This window comes from Coenobita brevimanus, chromosome 14 (genome assembly GCF_032717465.1).
Source record: "Coenobita brevimanus isolate Jiangsu-jjx chromosome 14, ASM3271746v2, whole genome shotgun sequence".
Classification (NCBI taxonomy): domain Eukaryota; kingdom Metazoa; phylum Arthropoda; class Malacostraca; order Decapoda; family Coenobitidae; genus Coenobita; species Coenobita brevimanus.
The window spans coordinates 27,230,048-27,255,078 of NC_136967.1; the positions used below are offsets into that span (position 1 = coordinate 27,230,048).

At 42.1% G+C, this 25,031-nt stretch overlaps 1 protein-coding gene across 1 annotated transcript in view; it reads left to right on the forward strand.

Moving 5' to 3' along the window:
- Nucleotides 1-914: 914 nt before the first annotated feature.
- The window catches only part of LOC145389591 (carotenoid isomerooxygenase-like), a 72,096-nt gene continuing 47,979 nt past the window's right edge, over nucleotides 915-25,031 (forward strand). The window contains exon 1 of the mRNA XM_080264846.1: nucleotides 915-989. Within this exon, the coding sequence (XP_080120972.1) occupies nucleotides 988-989 (2 nt within the window). The 5' untranslated portion in view covers nucleotides 915-987. The remainder of the gene's footprint in view (nucleotides 990-25,031) is intronic.

Here is a 25,031-nt window from a genome sequence, read left to right on the forward strand (position 1 = left end):
GAAAGGAAGTATTAATGATATTCTCTCCCTCCCCCACGCTACCCATAAATCTTGTTTATCACCCTCTCTCACTCCAATATTCCGAGTAAGTGTAAATCAAGAATAAAATCAATTACCAAAGTCCTTTGGCTAGTGGAAACCATATAAACTTCACGGCTAATATCTGCTGCCCTCCAATATTACCATAACTTTCCCCTAGCCGTCACAATTCACTCCCCGCACCTCCCCTATCTCCTCCTAGTGAGACTCAACCCCCCTCCCGCGCCCCCGCGCGCGCCTATATTTACTGCACTCCTGATACACTAGGATTGATTGTGTTGTCATTACTATCAGAGAAGCAAGTATCCTGCGAGATACACATATCCTAGGTAAGGTTTTATATTGCTATGTACTGTACTGTAATATCTGCTGATTTGTCTTGTGTCGATTGTGGTAATATACGTGTAAAGGTTGTTGCCTAGAGTTTTTGTATCCTGCCTCTCTTTATTGCACTAAGCTCCGGTCTCGAAAGAGGACCCCGCTCCACGTTAGGTGAAATAGGAACGAGAAGTCGAGCCTAATTTCACCTAGCATTACAGTACACAAACCCAGTAGCGAAGTGCCATAGCTTACATTATTAGATTACTGTATTTTGATTCTCACGAACACGACAAGCATTCAATTAAAACGGAACATGATACACATCGTACACCAAGATGAATTACTGATCTATAACTTAGCGTCACGATAAAAAGTGAGTTCTCACATGTGTGATGTGACAGCCCCGTGACATAATGTGCAGTAGTGCACACCTCCTCAACATTCACGAGTTGTAGGAAAAGTTATCATACGGCAGGACGCGGGCGTTGTGCTTGGCAGCGCTGCCAGACACCACTATTATTTAGACGGCACCCTTCCCCCTCGGAGTCAGTTGACAGATTCTACCCGTAGTTGGAGTGTGCAACACTTGGTGTTAAAGTAATCTCTGTTAAACGCCTATACTCTATAATGTAAGTGCAAGATGAACTTTCGTTATCGAGAATACATACTTAAAGAATCATCAGGTTTAACTATCATGTGTATTACACTAGGGCCTCTTTAAAATAGAAAAGCGTATGGGATTCATCTGTTTTCAGTTTACGGTTTCACTTTTAAAAAATTGAATAAGACCAGTCAACGATTATGTGTATTCACAATCTACGGTAGAAAAAAATAATAATTTTATGTCCTGCCCTCGGAGACGAGAGAGAGGAGGGAGAAAAAAGAAGGGTGGGGAGAGGACTGTGAGCACTGCAGGATGGACAGGGACACCAGCTCGGCATGTGATGCTCTCGGTCCACAGGAGGCTATTGATTTCCGCAACTTCGTCCTCTCCAACAAGCACGGTGCCCATTAAGCGTATGAATAGCTGGGGGAAAGTCTAGGGTGATGGTGTGTGATGACAACGCTTGCTGCTTAATAGATAGCCTACCGGTATCTGCTTGTCACATTCATCTGATTCTTGAGCGGGATAATGATCTCATTCAGGGAACAACCGTATGTAAACTGCTGCTATTGCAGTGTTAGAGAAAAAAAAAAAATGATAACCTGGGAACAACACCTAAATATTTCCCAAAATTCCTACGTGCATCCTAGATGAACTAAGTTTTCTACGGATGTGCAAAACTGAAATCCATTTTTTTTTTTTTTTAAGCTTTAGTTCAGAAAATTATTTTATATTAATACCATCATCTAAAGCCACCCTGTCATTTTTCTGCCATCCCCCAGTATATACAAAGTGCGTGCGGTAGGCCTGTTAGATAATAGTTATTAGGTGAATTAGTTATAATGATTATATCGTTTTCATTCGATAGACCACGAAGTAGTGTACATACCTTTAGTTTTATATAACGAGTGAGTTAATGGTTCATATACTTGATGATTCAGGTATAACCACCGGTAGCCCAAATTAGTTAGAAATCGTCGGCCAGATATAAGCGGACAGAAAATAAACATCAACTGGTAATAGTAATGCTGGCATCATGCATGCAGATTTGTCTCGGAAAATAAAACTGACTCCGAATCACAGATATTTTCTTATATGTAATTTGATAGACTTCTGTTTCATCCATCCGCAGTTGTATGCATGCTGTGTCACCCCCAATGTATAGTCAGGAACAGATTTTGTCCAGTATTTCACTTCTGTTCACTTTCCTCTTCTGGCTGTAATACAGTATATATGCAGAGAGAGGCTTGATAGCTTATGATTCTACGGCCATAGATGATCCCCCTTTATATGTCATTTTAGGAAGCATACAGACGCACCCAAAGTATTAAGCACCAATGGAACGGTAGGGAAACTTTTTGTGTCCCCGACTGGAGCCAGCACTGCACCAAGCGGGTCCCAGTCTGACGTAGATAGATAGATAGATAGTTTATTGACCACAGCAATTACAGAGTTTGTTTTACAAAAATCATATAGTATACAAAATCATTTGAACAAAGTATAATTAAGTAATTTTCTTAGCGGTCACGCTAGTACAAGCGCACTCAGTCACACCCCACCAGTTGACTCAGAGGCATCTCCTTGTGGCTGAGATAGTGACGGGATGAGAGGTCGTTTTTGTAACATCCCGATCGATTTACATGATTAACAAGTCTCCATAACAGTTAAATTGCAGATCACATTGTTTATTCTTTATTAAATACTCCTCAAATCTGTCTTCAGTGTTTGGTATTTGTATTAAAAAAAAAAAATTGCATGCATTCTTATAAACAACTTAGAATTAGGAGAGTTTTTAAATATGGTCCGAGATAACAAGGTTTTGCTGTCCTCATCACACAGCAGGAGTCGGAGAGACGCGGGATAGTGATATTTACTAACGTGATGGGCCCTGTCTTTTGTTCCGAGGTTTCTGAACGCCAGCGATCTATACCGGTAATGTTTCTTATTGCCTGCCTTTAGAAGGCGGAACGATAATGTTTTGTGTGTGTGTGTGTGTGTGTGTGTTCCTATTAAATCTCATGAACGGCTTGAGCTATAAACATAATACCTTCAGGGTATCAAGAATTCAAGATATGGCCAAAATCTTGGCCGAGTTCGAAAATAGGCACTTGGGGTCAAGGTCACCAAAATGGCTGCCAAAGGTCAACTAGTTTTTATCACCCGCCTTTAACACCATTATATCACATGAACGGCTTGGTCTATCAACATGAAACCTGCGGGGTATAAAGATATAGTCAAACTCTTGGACTTTACCAGCAGCATAGGCTGTTCTGGCGGGCGATTAGGCTAGCATTCGGTTCCCGAATGTTTATCTTTCATTAAACCTTAGCAAACACTTCTGTAGTCCTGTTGTGGTATTAGAAAGATTTAAAAACTATGCAAGCGAATATTAAAATGTAACCTGCAGAAGAAATCACCCAGAAAAGGATGTTACAAGTCATAATACCAACAAGAATACTGATCCATCTCACAGTACAGCTGTGTTGGTTGGTCCCACTTCTTGGCTCACTTGTATAGGGGTGAGATATGCTCCTTCACCAGTTTATGTTGTGCCAATGAATATGACTATCCAAGGAAATGCAATATTTACAGCAGTATATATATATATATATATATATATATATATATATATATATATATATATATACACACACACACCGGTATATGTCATCCATAAACAGGTGTAGTGTGACAGTGATATGACATACCTGAAACAAAAACACTTTACTCTTGATAATGATGGTTTAGTAGTGATCGTAGGGCATTAGTAAAGCATATGCTGTTGCAGGCCTGCTGTTAATAATATCTTCATTAAAGGATAAATATATTGCAAACGTCATCATAATCTTAATAATATCATGCTCCATCTCAGGGCTGACTGTTGTATAAGGGCTTGCAGAAGTTGCTGCCAAAATGAGACGCGGAACTATTGTTTTCCCTCGTTCGTTTGACATCGCCCTGTAGAATAAGCCTATATAACGTCTTATTTAGAGATGAGAAATTAAAATACTGCAGTTAAAACATTTATTTTGGCACTGAAATTACAGTATGGGAGATCAGTGCTTTGCTGGCGCCATCCCATCGAGAGACTAGTTTCCATAAGAATTCTAAGAAGATTGCATTCTTGAATCTTATCTTTTCATTAAATATCAACATGCATGTAATAAATTGACAACAATTTAGAAAATATTGTAGTACGGCTTCACCGGACTAATTCACCCATGCAGTCTGTACACTTTATGGTATAAGTACTCGTAGTGATAATGTATAGTTGCGGTCATAGTAAGCAGTAACTTTCGAAACCCAGTGATGTGTCCAAGAGACAGAAAGGGAGGAAGGGCATGAGGGAGACAGCTTGAGGGGAGAGGGTCTGGGAAACTGTGGCACACCTTTATTAGACACAGCCCGAGTACCGTGACTTTTTTTTTTTTCATAGCAACTCTCAGACGTAACTCAACTAAGGACTGGCATATTGTAATGAAAAGGTTGATGAAGGCTATATCTAATCATTATAGTTCGAAAAATTTATCCCAAGGTATTTATCGTCTGGAAGAGGCAACAATTATGGAGGAAAAACAAAACAAAACTGGACAGTGTCAACTGAAATTCCTGCTGGTTACCTCGTACGTTATTCCTGCCACTCACAGCATTACAGCGGGTGTCTGTTAAGCTCTTCTGAGATGCAAGCAAGAAAACCCAGGAGAAAAACAGTCGTTAACAAAATCACTGTCAAACATGGCCATTGCCGTTATGTGCCCACCTCCACCCTCCACCCCCCCAAAAATGAAAACAAGATACCACTTCCCAAAATCCCTTTGGTACTCTAAGTGACAGTTCAGAAACTATGGTGCTGCGGAGATGTAGCGGTGTTGTGGCTTGCATCTGCTGCCAGCTCTAACCGTCCCACTGTCTTCCAGCGGTGATCCAAGATGCCACCAGCTGATGTCATCGCTCTTCGTACACTCAAAGCCTTGACCGCTACTGCAGGACTTGCGGGCCATACCCTTTGTTCACTATCTAAATTTACCCCGGCTGAAGGGAAGTCTAGTCATATTGTCCAGTGTTAAACTGGTAGTTGGAAGCTTCGGTTGGTTACACGAGAACAGTTCGCTATGACTTTTACTTATGGCCTAGAAAAGGTTGTATCAACAACAGGTCATTCATTGGTGTGAAACCTTATATACGACTTCCTTTCAACCATGGATAGTGTAAAGGATGAGTGTAAATTATGGTTGACGACTGTACCTACACTGACGTTCCTCATGTGTGTAAGTAATCGCAAAGCTGTCATGCTCTCCGCCATAACAGATACAGTATAGCCACCGTTTCTACAACTCGAAATATTACCAGTGGAATGTCCTCGTAATAGTATATAGTATTCTACATAATGGACACATGACCAAACCGTCGAACTCCCTTTTACATAACTACCCATCATCTAATAAAACGAACTTGTAAAAAGAAAAAAAAAAAAAGACAAAACCGTAGTGCTACATGGAATCCGTGACACGATGCTCACGTCCTATTGACAGCAAAAGTAGCAACCGCTCAATTCATCTCTCGTTAACAAAGGAGAACATACACTGACAGGCATGTTCATTATCTATTTTTCCTCTGTCGGAACGCACCAGCTATATGAGAACGCCGCGTCTGTTGCTTAAGGGCTGGTCGTAACGTGTAGATGTTATAGGTAGCAGAAAATGAGAGGACAGTAACATACGAAAATAGTGAAGAAAAAATGAGAAATGAAGAAGCAAGAAAGAAAGACCAGATGGTCAGCTTGACAACAACACTACCAGGTACTATTAGGCATCATTCATATCATGGGTGAAGCCTATAACTGTGGAGAGTACCAAATTAACATCACTCAACTTCCTTGTTGAGCCATTATGAGAAGCTTTGTTGTTCTCTGCAGATTACTTGATGGCAAGATTTGTATTTACCGAAGATGGATTAAAATTTCCATCCTGGAGGAGCTGTGGCATGTGCAGGGTGTCAAGATATATTATTCCACGCTTTCGTACATTTGAGGGGCACATAATGCTCCCACACAGCAAGTTTCCAAAGCGTAGTTGAATCTGGCACTATTTTTTCTAAAAGAGTTAGAATTTGAGTAAAGTGAGCAAAATCGTCCTAGGTAGAGAAAACGTAGTGCACGGTGATGAAAGTGGCTTCGGGAACATGCAGCTCTACCAGTATCACACACACTCGCCCACCACGTTCAGTAATCTCCAGTTTTCCCCTCGCTAATGGAAAGGTACCGACAAACTTTCAAGGGGCTCTCGGCATTAGCAGTCATGAGAGCCAGTGTCTGACGTGATGATTCATTTCTTGTTCAGGCTTAGTGGTCCGCCTGGTCGCTTTCAATTGGAGGGTTAGCGGCATCAGCCCAAGTTACACAGTCAGGTTGCATGCAATAGGCTACGTATTGTGAAGATATACAGTACGTGGAGGCACAAACCTTTTCGGGATCAGTTTGTACGGAATTATGAACACTAATAATTATCAGTGTTTAATACGAGAAATATCGTCCTTTTTAAGTTCCACAAAAAATGTAATACGAATATATCCATGGTCTTATTTCGTCCTTTTTAAGTTCCACAAAAAATGTAATACGAATATATCCATGGTCGGGTAGGCATATATATATATATATATATATATTGTTACATAGCCTATGATTTCATCATCCTTTGTGTAATTTTAACGCACATTTGCTGCATGTTTGATCACGAGCGTGTTCTGCCTCAGTCCCCCCCTTCTACCGTTATAGTAGAGTAAGTCGTTCTCTCTGTTATTCAGAGCGGGATTTTCAGCTCTTTGTCCCCATGACTTCATTTGCGCGTCCTTCTTACAAGTTGTATCAAGCTCTGCCGGCCCCTATATAATGAGCTCAGTCTCTGCATCATTGCCACTTAGATCTGCTCCTCATTTTGTTCACATCTCTGTCCTCCCCTGTACAGTTATTATTGTTGTGAGTGCTCAAGAAATCTCCAAACATCTAGCAGCTGTGTGTAATTTGAGTATAACTGTTGTATTTTTTCTTGTACTGTGTAGCATAAGGTTAATTCTTAGGCCTAGTGAGGTCTTTGTGATTAATGTAGGGTTTTATATCAGTCATTTTTGATAATATTTTGTATCTGTAATAATTTATCTTGCATTAACTGAGCATTACCCGGTGTAATTTCATTTTATCAGGGCTGACTTAGATAAATTTACTCTTGCTAATTTCGTGTTAATAGAGGCTATTGCAGTTAACCATATATTTAACCTGTTTATTTGCCATTACATTATCCTTATGAGTCCTGAATGTTTTGTTGTTAGTTTGAGCATTAAACTTTAACTTGTAATTTTACCTAACTCTTTTGTTTTGAACCTGGAACTTTACGGGACAGTAGTGACTCTTAGTATTCTCACTTAAAGGGTACATTATCTTTCTCTGTTCCGTAACATAAATTTGGCGACCTCATATCAGGATATTCAGGATATTATCATAAGGATATTGCTTGATATTTCGTGACTGTTACTTATTCATGATGTCTACTATTACTACACTTGATGAAGCCAAAGATTTTTTGTCAAATGTGCAAACAGTGTGTGATGTAGAAAACAGAACAAAGAATGAACTAAAGCTTGTTGCTCAACAATTGGGAATTGCTGTTCGCTCTCATCATTCTAAAGATCAAATTGTTGACATGATTAATGAAAGCTTGTTTAATGTAACTCCTCCAAATGAGCAAACGCAGATTGAATTAGCTAAGTTACAGCTAGCCCTGCAGGAGGCTAAGGCTAAGGAGGCGGAGTCTCGTGTTAAGGAGGCTGAATTTCAAGCACGTTCTAAGGAGGCTGAGGCACAAGTTGAAATTGCTAGGATTCAGGCAGACCATGAGTATCGCATGAAACAAGGTGGAACTGGATCATCTAGCTCTGATGATTTTGATGTGGCTAAAAATGTTAAACTTGTCCCTCCTTTTAATGAATCTGATTTAACAAAGTATTTTCAGTTGTTTGAGAGGGTAGCTACAGGTTTTAATTGGCCCAAGGAGTATTGGCCAGTACTCCTTCAAACCGTTCTCACCGGTAAAGCTCAAGTAACTTATGCATCTTTGCCTCAGGATCAATCTGATAATTATGATGTAGTTAAGAGCTTGATTCTTAAGGCCTATGAGCTTGTTCCTGAAGCCTATAGAGTAAAATTTAGGACAACTTACAAGCAAGATAAGCAATCCCATGTTGAGTATGCAAAAATCAAAGAAGATCTGTTAGAGCAGTGGTTAAATTCTAAGAATGTGGATTCTGATTTTGACAAATTTAAGCAGATAATTTTGCTGGAGGCCTTCAAAAGGTGTATTAGTAAAGATGTAAGCCTATATCTTGATGAGAAAAGAATAGATAATTTGTCTGATGCTGCAGTTTTAGCTGATGAGTATGTTCTCACTCACAAGAGATATTCTAGAGAAAAAGGGAAAGCTGAGAGTAAGTACGTTGCCTCTACTCAGAGTACAGGTAACAGGAAAGAGAATAAAGATGATGTTTCTCAGGAAGTAAATACCAGTTTCACCTCTAGATTTCAGAGAAGTAAATGTACTTATTGTAGTAAGCTTGGTCATACTACGGAGAGATGTTTCAGGAGACAGCGTGATGTGAACAAAAAGGAGTCTTTAAATATTCAGTCAATTGGTCTAGTGTCCACTCTTGAGAGTTCCCAGAATTCTTTAACTGAGTTAGCTGAACCTGCTTTGAGGGGTAACTTAAATTCTCATGATGGAGCTCCTCTTTTGAGCAGTAACGTGGGTGACACTCTCAAGAGTTCATGTGCTAATTTCCTGTCTGATGGTTTTGTCAGTCCTCTGGACAGTAATGACAGGAAATCAGTTAAAATATATCGTGATACAGGTGCTTGCCAATCCCTTATGCTGACCAGTGTTCTAGGCTCTAATGTTAATTCCTCTGATGAAACTGTAATCTTACAAGGTGTAGGGAATAATTACTTCTCTGTCCCTCTGTGCAGAGTGAATTTAGAGTCTGGTTTTGTTAATGGTTCCGTTATGGTTGGGTTGGTTGAGACACTCCCAATGTCAGGTGTAACTTTCTTACTTGGAAATGATATTGGTGGAAGTCAAGTGTGTCCAGCTCCTCAGTTGTCTAGTGAGCCAGTGGTTGCGACCCAGGATTGTGATGTCCCTGATGTGTTCCCTGCATGTGCTGTCACTAGGGCTAAGTCTAAAGTTACTGGTGATTTAGAGGATAATGATGATGATGATGTTATCCTAGCTGACACTTTTCTTGCTAATTTGGACCACTCACCAGATGAGGCAGTACCCCGTAGTGTTGATAATTTGTCTCGTCAAGAGTTGGTTGAGTTGCAGGTTGCTGACCCTGAGTTGAAAGGTCTAGCTAACTCTGCTTACAGTGAAGAAGAGTCAGCCGGTGCTTCTACTTGTTATTATGTAAAGTCAGGAGTACTTATGAGGAAGTGGAGACCCCCAACAGCATCAGCCGACTGTGAATGGGAGGTTGTACATCAAGTTGTCATCCCTCGTGTTTGTAGGCAAGGTTATCATTCGAGTGGCTCATGATTCCAGTTTGGCAGGACACCTTGGAATGAGGAAGACTGTGGCACGCATTTTGAAACACTTCTACTGGCCAGGTATCTTCAGGGATGTTTCCTGGTATTGTAAGTCTTGTCACACCTGTCAAGTTGTGGGGAAGTGTAATCAGACCGAAAAGGTTGCACCTCTAGTTCCCATTCCTCCTTTTGAGGCGCCTTTCACCCGTGTGTTGGTGGATATTGTGGGCCCTCTTCCTAAGACTTCTTCAGGATTTTCTTATGTGTTAACCCTGATTGATATGGCTACTCGTTATCCTGAAGCCATTCCACTTAGAAATATCTCAGCAAAGAACGTGGTTAAGGAAATGCTAGGGTTCTTCACAAAGTTTGGTCTGCCCAAGGAGGTACAATCAGACCGGGGAAGTAATTTCATGTCAAACGTTTTCAAGCAGTCTCTGAAAGAGTTGGGCATCACCCAGATCACGTCTTCAGCTTACCATCCCCAGACCCAAGGAGCGTTGGAGAGATATCATCAAACACTCAAATCGATGCTCAAGAAATACTGTTTGGAACATCAGAAAGACTGGGATAAAGGTCTTCCATTCGTTGTGTTTGCCGCAAGAGAATCTCCAAATGAATTACTGGGCTTCTCACCTTTTGAACTACTGTTTGGCCATGAAGTAAGAGGACCCCTTAAGTTACTCAAGGAATGCTGGCTGTCGGAGGAAGATGACGTCAACCTGCTGGAGTATGTGATGAAGTTCAAAGAACGGCTGTCCACTGCTTTACAGCTGGCGAGAGAGAATTTAGGAGCTGCTCAGGAGAAGATGAAGACTTGGTATGACAAGAAGTCCAGGTTACGCCACTTTCAGCCAGGAGATCAGGTTTTGATTCTGCTACCAGTTCATGGGCAACCTCTTCAAGCCAAGTTTAGTGGCCCTTATTTCGTGGAGAAGAAACTCAATGATGTCAACTATGTCATCGCCACACCAGATCGTAGAAAGAGCAAGCAACTATGTCACATCAACATGCTAAAGTTATATCACAGGCGGGACGAAAATAATCCAGTCTGCACTGTAGCTGTTCCACCCGAGTCTGCAAGTGAAGCTCTCCCATGCAGTATGAGCCTGAGTGATAGTTTGGGGAAGAATCCTGATATCATGAATGATCTTCAGACTAAGCTTTCTCATCTACCTCCCAAGGAAAGGCAGGAGTTTTCGGCATTACTGCAGGAGTACCCGCAAGTGTTCCGTGCCACTCCAGGAAGAACCACTGTGTTGATGCATGATGTCGATGTTGGAGACGCAAAGCCAATTAAATTGCCTCCTTACCGTGTGAACCCAGTGAAAGTTCCTCTCATCCAGAAGGAGCTTGGCTACCTGTTGGACCACAAGATGATTGAGCCCTGTCAGAGCGAGTGGAGTTCTCCTGTCACTCTGGTCCCTAAGCCAGGTGGGTCACAGCGGCTTTGCATTGACTACAGACGTGTTAATCAGATAACCAAAACAGACACTTACCCTCTCCCTCGTGTGGAAGATTGCATAGACAAGATCGGAAAGGCTAGGTACATAAGTAAGTTTGATTTGTTAAAGGGATACTGGCAAGTACCTATGACTGAACGTGCTAGGGAGATCTCATGTTTTGTAACATTAGGAAAGACTTTTGCATGTTCTGTAATGCCATATACAGATTGTTTTAGAGTAATAAGAAATTTCCTTTGTAAATTTCTTTTTTCTTTGTGGGGAGGTGTTACATAGCCTATGATTTCATCATCCTTTGTGTAATTTTAACGCACAGTTGCTGCATGTTTGATCACGAGCGTGTTCTGCCTCAGTCCCCCCCTTCTACCGTTATAGTAGAGTAAGTCGTTCTCTCTGTTATTCAGAGCGGGATTTTCAGCTCTTTGTCCCCATGACTTCATTTGCGCGTCCTTCTTTCAAGTTGTATCAAGCTCTGCCGGCCCCTATATAATGAGCTCAGTCTCTGCATCATTGCCACTTAGATCTGCTCCTCATTTTGTTCACATCTCTGTCCTCCCCTGTACAGTTATTATTATTGTGAGTGCTCAAGAAATCTCCAAACATCTAGCAGCTGTGTGTAATTTGAGTATAACTGTTGTATTTTTTCTTGTACTGTGTAGCATAAGGTTAATTCTTAGGCCTAGTGAGGTCTTTGTGATTAATGTAGGGTTTTATATCAGTCATTTTTGATAATATTTTGTATCTGTAATAATTTATCTTGCATTAACTGAGCATTACCCAGTGTTTTCGTTTTATCAGGGCTGACTTAGATAAATTTACTCTTGCTAATTTCGTGTTAATAGAGGCTATTGCAGTTAACCATATATTTAACCTGTTTATTTGCCATTACATTATCCTTATGAGTCCTGAAGGTTTTGTTGTTAGTTTGAGCATTAAACTTTAACTTGTAATTTTACCTAACTCTTTTGTTTTGAACCTGGAACTTTACGGGACAGTAGTGACTCTTAGTATTCTCACTTAAAGGGTACATTATCTTTCTCTGTTCCGTAACAATATATATATATATATATATATATATATATATATATATATATATATATATATATATATAATCACCGGTGTTAATTCATTTTTTATAGCAAGGATAGGCTGATTAGGATATCCTTTAATTCCTTACAACTCATCAGTAACTACTTTTTCATCGTTTGGTCGTATTCCGTTTATCGAAGAAGTATATAATTAGCTAATTAATAGAATTTCCTAATTTCTCCTCTGCTTCTATAGCCTATACTATTGCGGAAAATATAAGATACCGTATATGAGAGCACTGCCTTCTTCCTCGTGGACAAACGTTTGATCAACACCCCATCGTCCTACCACGCTGTCTTCACAATTGTCATGTTAACTTCTGTTTCATATCATTGGCCTCAGGACGTTTCTCTTGTTTTTTTTTTTTTTTTTTAACGCGTTGAGAAAGAAAAATACTATTTTTTTTTTTTTTTAACATGCGTTGAGAAAGAAAAATACTATTTTTTTTTTTTTTACGTTGAAAATAAGAATTAATAGCACTAAAAAAGTTTTGATATTTCTTGCCTCAAAGGGAACGTGTGTACTGTATTCTCTTTGTAATGCTAGGTGTTTTAGGGTCGGCTTCCCCTCCCTGTAACGCCTAGTGTGTTGCTGGGTTCTCTTTCTAGACCGGAGCTTAGACAAATAAGAGAGAGGCAGGACACAAAAACTCAAGGCAACAACCTTACACGTGTATTACTAAATTCTACAGTGGAGCGAGTAGATGTCACGAATACAGATACACTGGACAATTATAATTCTTAGGCTTAGATATGGGTTTTTAGTATCGCGGAGGATACTACTTAGGTCAAGGTCGGGTAGGGTGTATAGCACTTAGGGCAGAGGTTTATATATTATTACTGCAGGAAGTCCAGGTTAGATATTTGTGGAGTGCGTGGCACTATTTCACTGTTGGTAACTATTACTTTAACACTGGGGTCTGGGTATGAGATTAGCGTGATGCGGCGTTACTAGATGGTAGCGTATTCACTGTAATCGACCCGTATTCCACTGTTTGGCCGTGTTCACGGTTTCACTGTTGTTTTTATGTACTCTACCACTTTTATATTGTCACTGGTGTTTTCTCGCACTGACTACCTTTATATGGTTAATTCACTGCTCTGCTTTCATGTCACTAAGTCACAGACACTGTGCTGTCACTGTTACTCCTTTCGGGTCTGGTGTGTCGGTTTGTGTGAATTCCTCAACTGGTCACTAATTTATCAGCTTATTGGAACCCCACAGCTGAACACCAATTATATATCAGCTTAGACGTGACCTCACTGTTCCAAGCAAGGTTAATAATGTTCCGCCTGGTCGAAGTCACTTCCGGCTGACACTTTCCACCAAATGTCTTTCTCACACGCTGGAGATGGTGGGAATCGGTGTAGATCCTGTTGAAGCAATTGTAGAGGTAGGTGGCGTGTGCAGGTGAACTGAAAACTGAGCTGATTTATCTCTCTTTATTGGCCATAGAAAGATACAACTGCGACACAGAGAGCCCAGAGTAACATACGTCCCTCGTTTGAATGATAAGTGCGTTCTGCCCTAGCTGGCCGGCGTCCCCTCTGGAAGTGGTGCTGAGGTTAACATATTTAGAGGTGCCAAACCCCACAGACAACTTGGATTTATACATGAATATAAGCATCACAACTTTACCATGCACATTATACACCTCAGTAAAGTAGTATTGATTACATTAAAGTATATCAACAGGGTAAATATTTCTCCCAAGACTGTAAACATATATACAATTCATATTACTCTATCGCCTTCCCTTTACCCACGTTGTTTATGATAGAGAATGCTGGGCTCTGCAAAATTTAGTGCTCATTTCGTTCCCACACCACACTACCGTACACTAAAGTGGTATTTGGATTCTTATCTCAGTGCTACAACACATTTTCTCTAAATGTGAATAATATGATGAGTACAGTAGCGAGAGAGATGCTCCAGTGTGGAGAAAAATGTCAGACACTTGAACATTGCTCGGCCACACCTCTTCGACGTCCCCGTCGACATTGTTGTCCTAACTACCGTGTAGCCTAACTAATGTGTAGGGTAGCTAACTATGCAGGCAAGTCCACTTGCGATCCGTGAGTACGGACCCGTGGTTTTAGTGGGTTTCTCATTCGGCCTTGTAGATAGTAGCCTTAAACACAAACACTGGACGAGACCACAATAAGTAGAAGACCAACGCCAGGACCAAAATAGGAAGGAGAAAGGTATGAAGGGAGATAAGACAGAACATATGGTTCTAAATCAGTCTTGTTCAGGTGGGTGAGGAACTGTATCTCTTTGAGCACATGACACAGCCTGTTCACATTCAAGGAAGAAACACTGAATGAAGGTAAAAAGGGTCGTAACTGGGACGAGAAGTTCACCGACAAGGTTAGATGGTGCTTGTTAGGTAGAACTACTATCCCTTTACTGTGCAACTCACAATAATCGGGTGCAACATAGTAACCCTTTTCCATGAGGAACTGGTTTTGTGAGGCACATGTGAGTGTTACATCCTCTGTCTCAGGAAAGAAGTATTGTTTTGCATGTACATGAGCATGGAAAACTGACTTCAATTGAATGAGTTGGAAAGTGTAATGTTGCAGTGCAGAGGAAGTGTTTGTGTCCAACAAGGTCATCTTAAACTTCTTTACCCCTGATGGAATGAAGACAAAATGGAAAGCAGGACATACATGGAGATCAAGAAATGAGGCCTTCTCAAATTCATCCACAGTCATTTCTGCTATATACCCTTTGTCATCCGACACAACTAGCACCTCTGGTTCCTCATTCAGAATGACAAGTGTATTGTTAGCAGGAGCAAAAGGGAAGGGAATGAACTGCCTTGCATGGTATGTTACAGAATTCCTCATAGGTACCAATAGCAGGATGCCATCATGGGTCAACCGGGCCTCTAACAATGGGTAATAATATTCCAGTTGACTCATACCAAAAAGTGGCATAAACCCATGCTTCACCATAGCTACGTCAAGAGCATTGATCAAAATGTGAGTAGGAAGCAATAAAGCATTAACCCAATTCAACCTTGCATCGATTAAGCCGTCCACCATATTGGCTGCATGCGACTCCAAAGCAGTGGTTGACTCGTCGAGAGCATGTAAGTACTCAGCGATTAACACTAAGTTAGCCAGGGTTGGTAAGTTGGTTTGGATGTTGTTCACAACTCCTGCGAGATGGTTGGTAGTCTTAATTATCTCATTATCTTTGTTAGTGAACTCACTTAACTGTTCATACGTGTGTACGATTAGCCTGTTATTTGCCTTAACCGCCAGTGCCAAATCATGCATCTGTCTACCCAATTGCAATACGTCCTTGTCTAGCACTGTACCAAAAAGCTTTTGAGACAGGATACCAAGGAGATCCACAAACCTCTCTTAGTACATGCATGGACATGCATGGAAAGATCAGAATTTGCATTAGGTAAAGCGACATGCAATTTAGTGAGCCTGTCTGTGAGCCTATCTATATGTCCAGTGTGAAGCTCGGTTATACCATGCAAGGTTTGTACCAAAGCTTCACTGTCCGAGGTCGTCAACTGTGGGTGTCAGTTAAAAAACTTGCCGACTTCCAACAGTTGCTGTCTGAGGTGAAACAATCTCTTAGAGACTTCTTTAACAGTATCTAGAGCTTGGAGATATCCTTTCATTGGATAGTAGACATACTGCATCCTCTACTACCACTGCCTCTCCAAGTGGGCTCCTCAGTGCTCCTGGCATCAACGCAGTCGTGTCCATGTCTGACGTCGTTCCATAGGTCCACTCCAAGCAACGCAAGTGGAGTCCAAGTGCGAGCCACATGTCTGTAAGAGAAGATACTCACTTAATCGCTCTTACTGTGGGATCGTAGCTTGCTGCAATACTCTTGGTTAGGGACAGGTATGGATGACAACATAGACTGCGACGAAGACAGAGGGGACAGCACGTCAGACGATTGGTTACTTAGGCCTAACTCTTGACTTATTGGTTTGATCCTGTCAGCATGTACTGCCTCCTGAGTTCCATTATCATCATCCCTTATTTGATAAGTATGTCCATGCACGTGTTCCACAATGGTATATGGTCCGCGGAACTTAGGTTTGAGCTTGGAAGTTCTCTCAAGGTAGTTTATCATAACCTTCTGGCCTATTTCCAACATCTTTTCTTGACTACCTTTGTGTTGTTTCACCATCATCCCCGCTCTTGAGGCTTTTAATCTTTTTCGTACTTTGCTATGTATGCGTTGGAACTTTGCAAGCTGAACTTTGGCGTACTTCTCTTGATTATTCACTGGAGTAGGAGGTCCAGCCAGCAAATTGTAGGGTAACACCTTCTCCTCTCCATAAAGGATATAATGAGATTTCCTCGTTGACGAATTTTCTGAGTTGATGGCCACCGCTACATGTGGTAACCAGCCTTGCCAGTCTTCTTGCGAGGTTATCGCTGGTCTCAAGACTTCCAGTATCTTCCTGTTTGTCCTCTCCACCAGGCCATTGCTCTTGGGACTGTAAGGCATAATAAAGACTTGCCTTACCCCATACGTATGACAGATTTCCTCTAACACTTGGTTCACTGTCATTATTGCTGAGCAATACCCTAGGTGTTGGACAAATCACTGAGGTTACAAAAGCGTGCACCACCTCCTCTGCAGTTTTCGTCTGTAAAGGTACTAAAACAGTGAATCGCGAAAAATGGTCCTCTGCCACCAATACATAGCCTGAGCCTTGATGATTCCTTGGCAATGCTAAGTTATCAGTGGAGACTGTATCCCACGGTTTTTCCGGTAGGGGATATTCCAAAATGGGAGTCGGAGGTCCCATCGTTCCTCACATTTCCACCCACTTGACACACCGACTAACATGGGCTTCTATGTCCTTCCTCATGGTCGGCCAATAGTATTTCTTTCTTGCCTCACGTGGGCCTATGCATCTGTCACGTCCAGGATGACCCACTTGAGGTACGTCATGAACCAACACACAGCTTGCTGTAGTGTAGCAGAAACAACCAATTGATACACAGTGTCCTTCCCCGGGGGCTATTTATACAAAAGGCCCCGTTGAAGATGGAAGTGAGTCATCGGTACCGGGAGTTCAGGTAGACATGACTTGTCGCCAGACTCCAAGGCATAGATGACTTGAGACCACATCGTATCCTTAAGTTGTTCTGTTTTTACCGTGTCCAGGGAATACCCAGAAAGAGGGATATCCACAAATATGGCAGCAGGAGTGTTTCTACTCAGCGCGTCGGCAACGACATTTTGTCGGCCTGGTAAATATCTGACCTCTGAGTCAAACTCCATTACCTTGCTGAACCAATGCGCGACCTTACCATGCAAGTTTTTCCCCTTAAGCAAGTCGCATATGGGTGCATGATTAGTTAAGACAATTATCCAGTACCCGATGATGATATTCCGGAAATGTCCTAACGCCCACATGACTGCTAATGTCTCCAAATGTGTTGCTGAATAATTCTTTTCTGGGGGTCTTAGTAATCTCCTGGCATATGCAATGGTATGCGTTTTGCCTTCCTCATCCTTTTGATGTAACACTGCTCCCAGTCCCAAACCTGAGGCATCCGTACAAAGGTAAAAAGGTTGAGTATAATTAGGAAACATTAACACGGGTGCCTCTGTTGTGGCTTTCTTGAGGTCGTTGAAGCTTTTCTCTTCCGATGGTCCCCATTGCCATGCAGCATCCTTCTTAAGTAGCATCGTCAATGGTGATGCGATAGCAGCATAATTGTGGACAAAGCTCTTGTAGAAACCAGTGAGCCCTAGGAATGACCGAACGTCATCCTTGGACTTGGGTGTAGTGAATTTTACCATGGCTGTAACCTTATTCGGCAGAGCCTTGATGCCAATGCCATCAACTAAGTGCCCTAGAATTCTAACATTTGGCTTTAGAAAATTGCACTTCGGTAGCTTGATTTTCAGACCCGTGGATCTTAAGGTTTCCATCACTCGTTTTAACTTACTAAAATGAGTGTCCATGTCTTTGCTCACAATTATTAAGTCATCTAGATACGTCAGGACGTCCTGCCCAATCATATCACCAAACAACTGATTTATCATCCTCTGAAATGTCAAAGGAGCATTACTCAGTCCAAAAGACATCCGGAGAAATTCAAAGTGCCCACAGTGAGTGCTAAAGGCAGTGATGGGACGTGACTCTTCGGTCATCTCCACCTGCCATACCCTGACGCTAGATCTAGGCAGGTGAACACGGTATTTCCTTTACCCAAGGACTGCAGTAAATCTCTGAGATGCAGAATCGGGTAAAACAATCCGATATGGTTACCTTGTTCACTTGCCGAGTATCTACAACAGGTATCACACCACCATCCTTTTTAGGCACTAGAAAGAGTGGTGCATTCCAAGGTGAGGAAGAAGGCTGAATGACTTCATCATGAAGCATCTTTTCAACTTCCTCCTCCACTGCTTTCCTTTGACTGTGTGGTAGGCGGTATGCAGGCACATATATCGGAATTGTACTAGGGCACAACTCAATATGATGCTTCACCTTGTCCGTCCTACCCAGCGGTTCTCCTGGAAGTGCCACTATGTCGGAGAATTCTTTAAGAAATGCTAGCAACTGCTTTTTATGGGCAATATTATCTGTTACCTTCATGTATTGTTCTAACAACTTTCCTCTCCCAAGACGTGTAGGTTCCAACAGAGTCGTTGTTTGTGATGTGACTGCGGGAGAGATCATTGGTACGTCATTGACTTCCTTCACAGGGGCACCATAGGACATCATCTCTGAGCTTAACTGCGCCACCACTCATATTTGCGATGAAGAGGGGCGTCTTCTGGTCTGGTCCGACACTACTCAGGGTGGACTCCAGCAACAATGCCTTACGTTTTACAGTCTCTGGTAAACATGCCACATCACCGACACATCAGGTACTCGGACAGGAATTTTGCAGACAGTTTGACTGGGTAAGTGGTGATTCCCACTCACTATAGCCCTGACCTGCTTCCAATCCATACCGTCTGTTTCGTGTGTGTCCGGGGACTCCCTTGACGCTTCACTTGTCGGGGTCACAACTGATTGAATGGCTGCTGACTGGATGCCAGTTCCAGTTTGTGTTGCTGAGGGATTAAGGCCTACAAACTCCTTTCCATTAAAAGGAAATAGAATGTCTCCGAGCGTGTATAATCATGTTATACTCCTCCATGGATTCAAAGCCCAATAACCCATCAGCTGGCAGAGGGAAATCCTCAGCCACATAAAATATAGCGCGTAACACAGATCATTTATCTGCCCTCAGTGTCAACGGTACCTGGCTTACAATCATCATTTTACTCCCTGTCACACCTGTCAAGATCACGTCAGGTGCTGAAAATGTCCAATTAGCTCGAGTCATTTCATACTTCAGCCTCTCTAGCACTTTACTAGAAATAATATTTGTACATGCCCCGGTGTCCACTATCAAAGACACCTGGCCTTTCCCTAAGATCCAAGGTATCGAGAGCAAATCCACCTTTTTAATAGCTGCCACACATGCATAGGTGGACTGTACGATTTCATTTACTTCTGCGCGTGGCCCTGAACTTTTCCCGAATTAACCTGGTTGCCCAGTTTTTTCCGATTGGCAAGATCAATTGGGCAATAGTCTGAAGAATGAGGACACTGCCCTTGGATAACACACCATCGTTGTACCTTTGGCTTTTTAGCCTTGGGCTGGTTATGATAAGTGGTTGCCATATTAGGTTCATGCCATGCAGAAGGAAGATTCACCTGAGTTTGCATGCCAATACTGTTAGTATTCATGCCCCATGGATTAGCAGAAGGATCCTGGGTTTGCATGCCAATACTGTTGGTATTTATGCCCCATGGATTAGCAGAAGGATCCTGGGTTTGCATGCCAATACTGTTAGTATTCATGCCCAATGGATTTGCAGAAAGATCCTGGGTTTGCATGCCAATACTGTTAGTATTCATGCCCCATGGATTAGCACAAAGATCCTGGGTTTGCATTTCAATACTGTTAGTATTCATGCCCCATGGATTAGCATAAGGAACATTAGTGAATAAATGGTCTTGTCCTTGCTGTCCAAAGGTTAATGATGAACTGAACCTGCCTGAGGTGTAAGTGGGTGTGTTAGTGGTTGCATTGCTAGTTGAGATTATTGGACCTTGAGTATCCTGAGTGACCACGGGTGCTGTTGTAGCCTGTTCAACGTCCCCAGTCTCTTCACTAGGAGTACCCTTATTAGCAAGACTAGTGGCCATTTTGGACCTAACTGAACTTTCAGGAACTGTAGAATAAGAACGACCAGAATGCAAATGTAAAGTGTTCAAGTTCCCACTGTCCAGTTCCTCAGAAGTGTCTTGACCATCTCCAGCCCCAATATGTCCCTCACTAGGGTAAAGTTTGGATTCCCTTGTCCAGAGTTTCAGTCCACTCACATAATTTTGAGTCTGATTCACTGTCCGTCGTGGCTGGTTTCTCTGAATCTCCCCTTAATTTTCGTCCCCACTTCTCTTCACTGTATCCATCTAACCTTGTCAGAATTTATTCCCTTCCCAGCCACAGGAAAAATTAAACTGACACAGATAGATTAGTTATGGCTTTTAGCAATAGAGACTGGGACACAGACAAGACATACAGAAAATGTATCTATTTAGGGGAAACTGAGAAACCTTTATTTATTTATTTTTTTACACACATTACCTAACTAACATGTGTTGCTTAAAAAGTGTGTCTGAAGGTTCACTGTGCATGTACACTACCTAGGTGTCATATGATGCTGAAGTTCCCGGTAGATTCGTACTGCAAGTCCACACACTCTGCCAGGTTTCTTCTCCAACCACACGATGATCTTCTCCCCACGCTGGTCCTCGGGTAACTGCGAGATGCCACACCGCGCCACACAGCCCATCACACACCACACACTCATCCTGCCTCACTCCAGCCTCCACGCCCAGAGTTGCCAGATGTGTCTAGACGATACCACCCTTCACCGCACTGGCCTCGGTGAGTCGATATCTCGCACACCAGAGTGAGATAATTGCCAGTTCGTGCTTGAAGTTAGAGATATCTCTCTCAGGCAGAGATAGAGAACGAGATTAATTACTCTGATACAGTAATCCCCATACTATCTGGATGCCCACTTTCCAGACATCCCCACTTACCGGACATTGTGGGCCTGGACCTTTGGAACCCAAAAATGGCCAAAAAAAAAAAAAAATCCCCCCCAAATCTGAATTTTTTCCCACCTGTAATTTGAAGTTGCCACGCAGCGCCGAACAGCTGTTACACCACGGACCCTCCCCCCTCCCCTCTCCCCTCTCCCCTGTCAGGGTTGCCATTGGGTATTTTTCATTACCAAATGTGGGCCAATTTGTTCATGAAAAATTCGTTTGGTAATGAATCAGAGTAATGCATCACCAAATGGATTTTTCACATGTATGAGGATACACAGAATGGAGATGGTGGATTGTTTGCTCTCTCTGATTAAGCTGCTAACATACATAGCGTGAAAATAACCAACATGCTGTTAATTATACAAAGAGTGATTACATGTATTTCCACTTGTATGTATAATTAGTGAAGAATAAATGCTAGCTTTATGAATTTGGTAATGAAAAGTTAAATTTGGTAATGTGGCTGTTGTGATCTGGCAACTCTGCTTCCCCCTCACCAATACCCAAACAGTTATTACCTGACTTCGATTGCGGATGTAGCATATCGTAATGGGAGCCACACGTGCTCATTTTTTTGTGAATAAACTGCAATACCTCGCCACTAGACCACATGGGAATTTACAATGTTGTGCAGTGTTAAGAAATTAGAATTTAGAGTGCAAAGGATCAGCTGTGGAGTGCAAATGGCGGTTGAAACTGGCCTGGTGCAATTAACAATGTGCAGTGTTAAACAGTTACAACTCACAGTGCAAAGAATTACTGTAAGTGCAGCACAACACTGGATTACAGTACGTGCTTCAAGAGCATTTTCACCACTGCCGAAACCTTGCAAAAGGCGGCCACAAACATGCTGTAATTACCCTGGATGAGGTACAGTCACTTCTAATTCCTCGTACTTTGGTTCCTTTTCGTTTATTTCAAGCTTTATGTCCATTATTGGTGTGAATAGGGTCTTAAATAGGTTTAAGTATATGCTATGCATGTCCGGTAGGGAGTTATTTAGCTGGCTTTCAAAATTAGGCTGGGTTATGGTCCTTAAGTACCAGTCCAGGAGCCAGGGACTTGTTGTAAGTACCCAGACTGTTTCATATTGTACTGTATTTTCCATACTTACCTCTAAAACCTCATTTCACTTTTTTATGTCCCTTATTGGTGTGAATAGGGTCTTAGGTGCTATACATGTGCAGTAGGGAGGTGTTTTTCTGAGTTAGGCTAGGTTGGGGTCCATAACTACCAGTCCAGGAGCCAGAGACTTGTTGTAAGTACCCAGAATGTTAAATATTGTATAATCACACCTCTAAAACCTCATTCTCTGGTTCTTTTGCATTTATTTCAGTCTTTTATGTCCCTTATTGGTGAGATTTGGGTCTTAAATAGGTGCTATGCATGTCCAGAGGGAGTTGTATAGGTGTTTTTCTGAGTTAGGGTCCTTAAGTACAAGTCCAGGAGGCTGGCGGCCGTATTCTTAAACATTTCCTTCCCTTGTAGAGGCATGGGAAGGAAATCTTTAGCCGAATTGGTATTCTTTAAAAAATCCTTCCCTTCCTGGGCTGCGCGAAGGGAAAGATTTTTCCTCTGGGCAGCAGAAATTATTGGAACTTGAAGGAATTCCTTGACCCTTCTCTTCAAAAATTCCTTCATAAATTTTGTGCTTTCTGTTGTGGTTCATTGCCTTATATATATTTAAAATGTTGACAAAAGTTACTGTATAATTTTATTGATGCAGTTTACAACGCTATACTGATGTTTAAGCGCTATTTGTGTCTCTTTAAAAGTGTTACCCATGTCGGCTGAGGCAATAAGCCAGACATAAACAGAGAAGACGACATACTACCTCCGATATTCATCCAGTCTTTTATGATCTGACACTGACAAATCTTATACATTATGGCCAGGGTCAAACGAGGATTCATTTCAAGAAACATTTTGGTTGTTAATTTGCCTGAGAAAGGAAAAATCTGCCATCAAGGTCACACGTGTGGTTCGGCTCATGTCTTCCAGCTGGAAAAAAACAAGTGAGCGCCGCCATGCGAGTACACGAGACGGACGTTAACAAGTGATTCTTACACTTACTAATAACAACGTTAAGCGTAATAATATTCCTCGAATATAATTTATCAAAATATTGTCTTGAGGAGTGAACATGCTGCGGTGTTGGCCAGAATGGCATTTATGGCTGAATACAAACCAACAGTATACTGTAGATGTGGTGGCGACCTCCCACGTCTCAAATGTGTTGTGCTTTCATTATCCACCACGAGATATGCGTGTTTTGATGTATTAGTTTATAAATTTAACGCTCCATCATACCAAATATCAGCAGGATGGGTCATTTTAGTTTAACAGGGCTACCAACCTGAACATTTTTCCTTCCCTTCCAAGGAAATCTTTACGCATACTGAAGGGAAAGAAAAATCCTTCGAAGGGAAGGAAAAGTTTAGGGAAGGAATTATTTTTAAGAATATGGCCTAGGGGCCCACTATCCAGACAGGACCACTTTCCGGACATGCCTTTGGCTCTATTACATCGGATAGTGGAGGGATTACTGTATATCTGCTCCACTTACTCGCTCTGCAATTAGTCCCTTTGCAACAGGAGAGTAAGATTTTCTGTTTCATTATGAGCAGTTGCAAGGGTTTTTCACTGGACAAATCCCTTTAGCACCTTTTCATACGGTATCCCAGCACTGAACACAAATACTGTATTATGTGTCGGTGTGTGTGTTTTCCTCAACTGGTCACTAATATATGAGCTTATTGGAACTCCACAGCTGATCACCAATTATATATCAGCGTAGACATGACCTCACTGTTCCAAGCAAGGTTAATAATGTTCTGCCTGGTCGAAGTCGCTTCTGGCTGACACTCTCCACCAAATGTCTTTCTCACACACTCGAGATGATGGGAATCGGTGTAGATCCTGCTGAAGGAATTGTAGAGGTAGGTAACGTGTGCAGTTGAACTGAAAACTGAGCAGATTTATCTCTATTGGCCACAGAAAGATACAACTGCGACACAGAGAGAGCCCAGAGTATATAAGCCCTTCTTGTTTGAGTGATAAGTACGTTCTGCCCTAGCTGGCCGGCGTCCCCTCTGGAAGTGGCGCTGAGGTCAGCATATTCAGAGGTGCCAAACCCCACAAATGACTGGGATTTATACATGAATAGAAGCTTGACAACTTTACCATGCACATTACACACCTCAATAAAGTAGTATTGATTATTATCTATCTATCTATTGCCAGACGCCTCAATCCCGTTCGGGGTGGTCACAAACAAATCGCTTCCACATTGCCCTGTCTCCCGCCATTTCACTGCCCCGCTCCCAGCTCACACACACCCTCTCTCATATACCTCTCCACCCCATCCCTCCATCTCATCCTCGGCCTCCCCCTCCCTCTTCCCCCCTCCACCTCACTCACATACACTCTCTTCGTCATTCTATCACCCTCCATCCTCTCCACATGGCCAAACCACCTCAGTGTATTCCTCCTAACGCTTCCCATCACATCCACATCCACACGACAATGCTCCTTTATATCCTCATTTGTCAGCCTGTCTCTCCATGTGACTCCATAGACTTCTCTTAAATAACTCATTTCCACTGCTCTCACTCTTGACTTGTGTCCTTCCAGCAACGTCCAGGCTTCACTTCCATACGTTAGAGTTGGTATCACAATACTGTCATGTAGTAACTTTTTCACTTCCATGCTCACTTCCCTGCTTCTTTTCACTGCTTTCAAGGAACCAGCAATCTTTCTTCCCTGCTGTACCCTTTCAAGCACTTCACCCTCCAAACCTCCATCCTTACTCATCACACTACC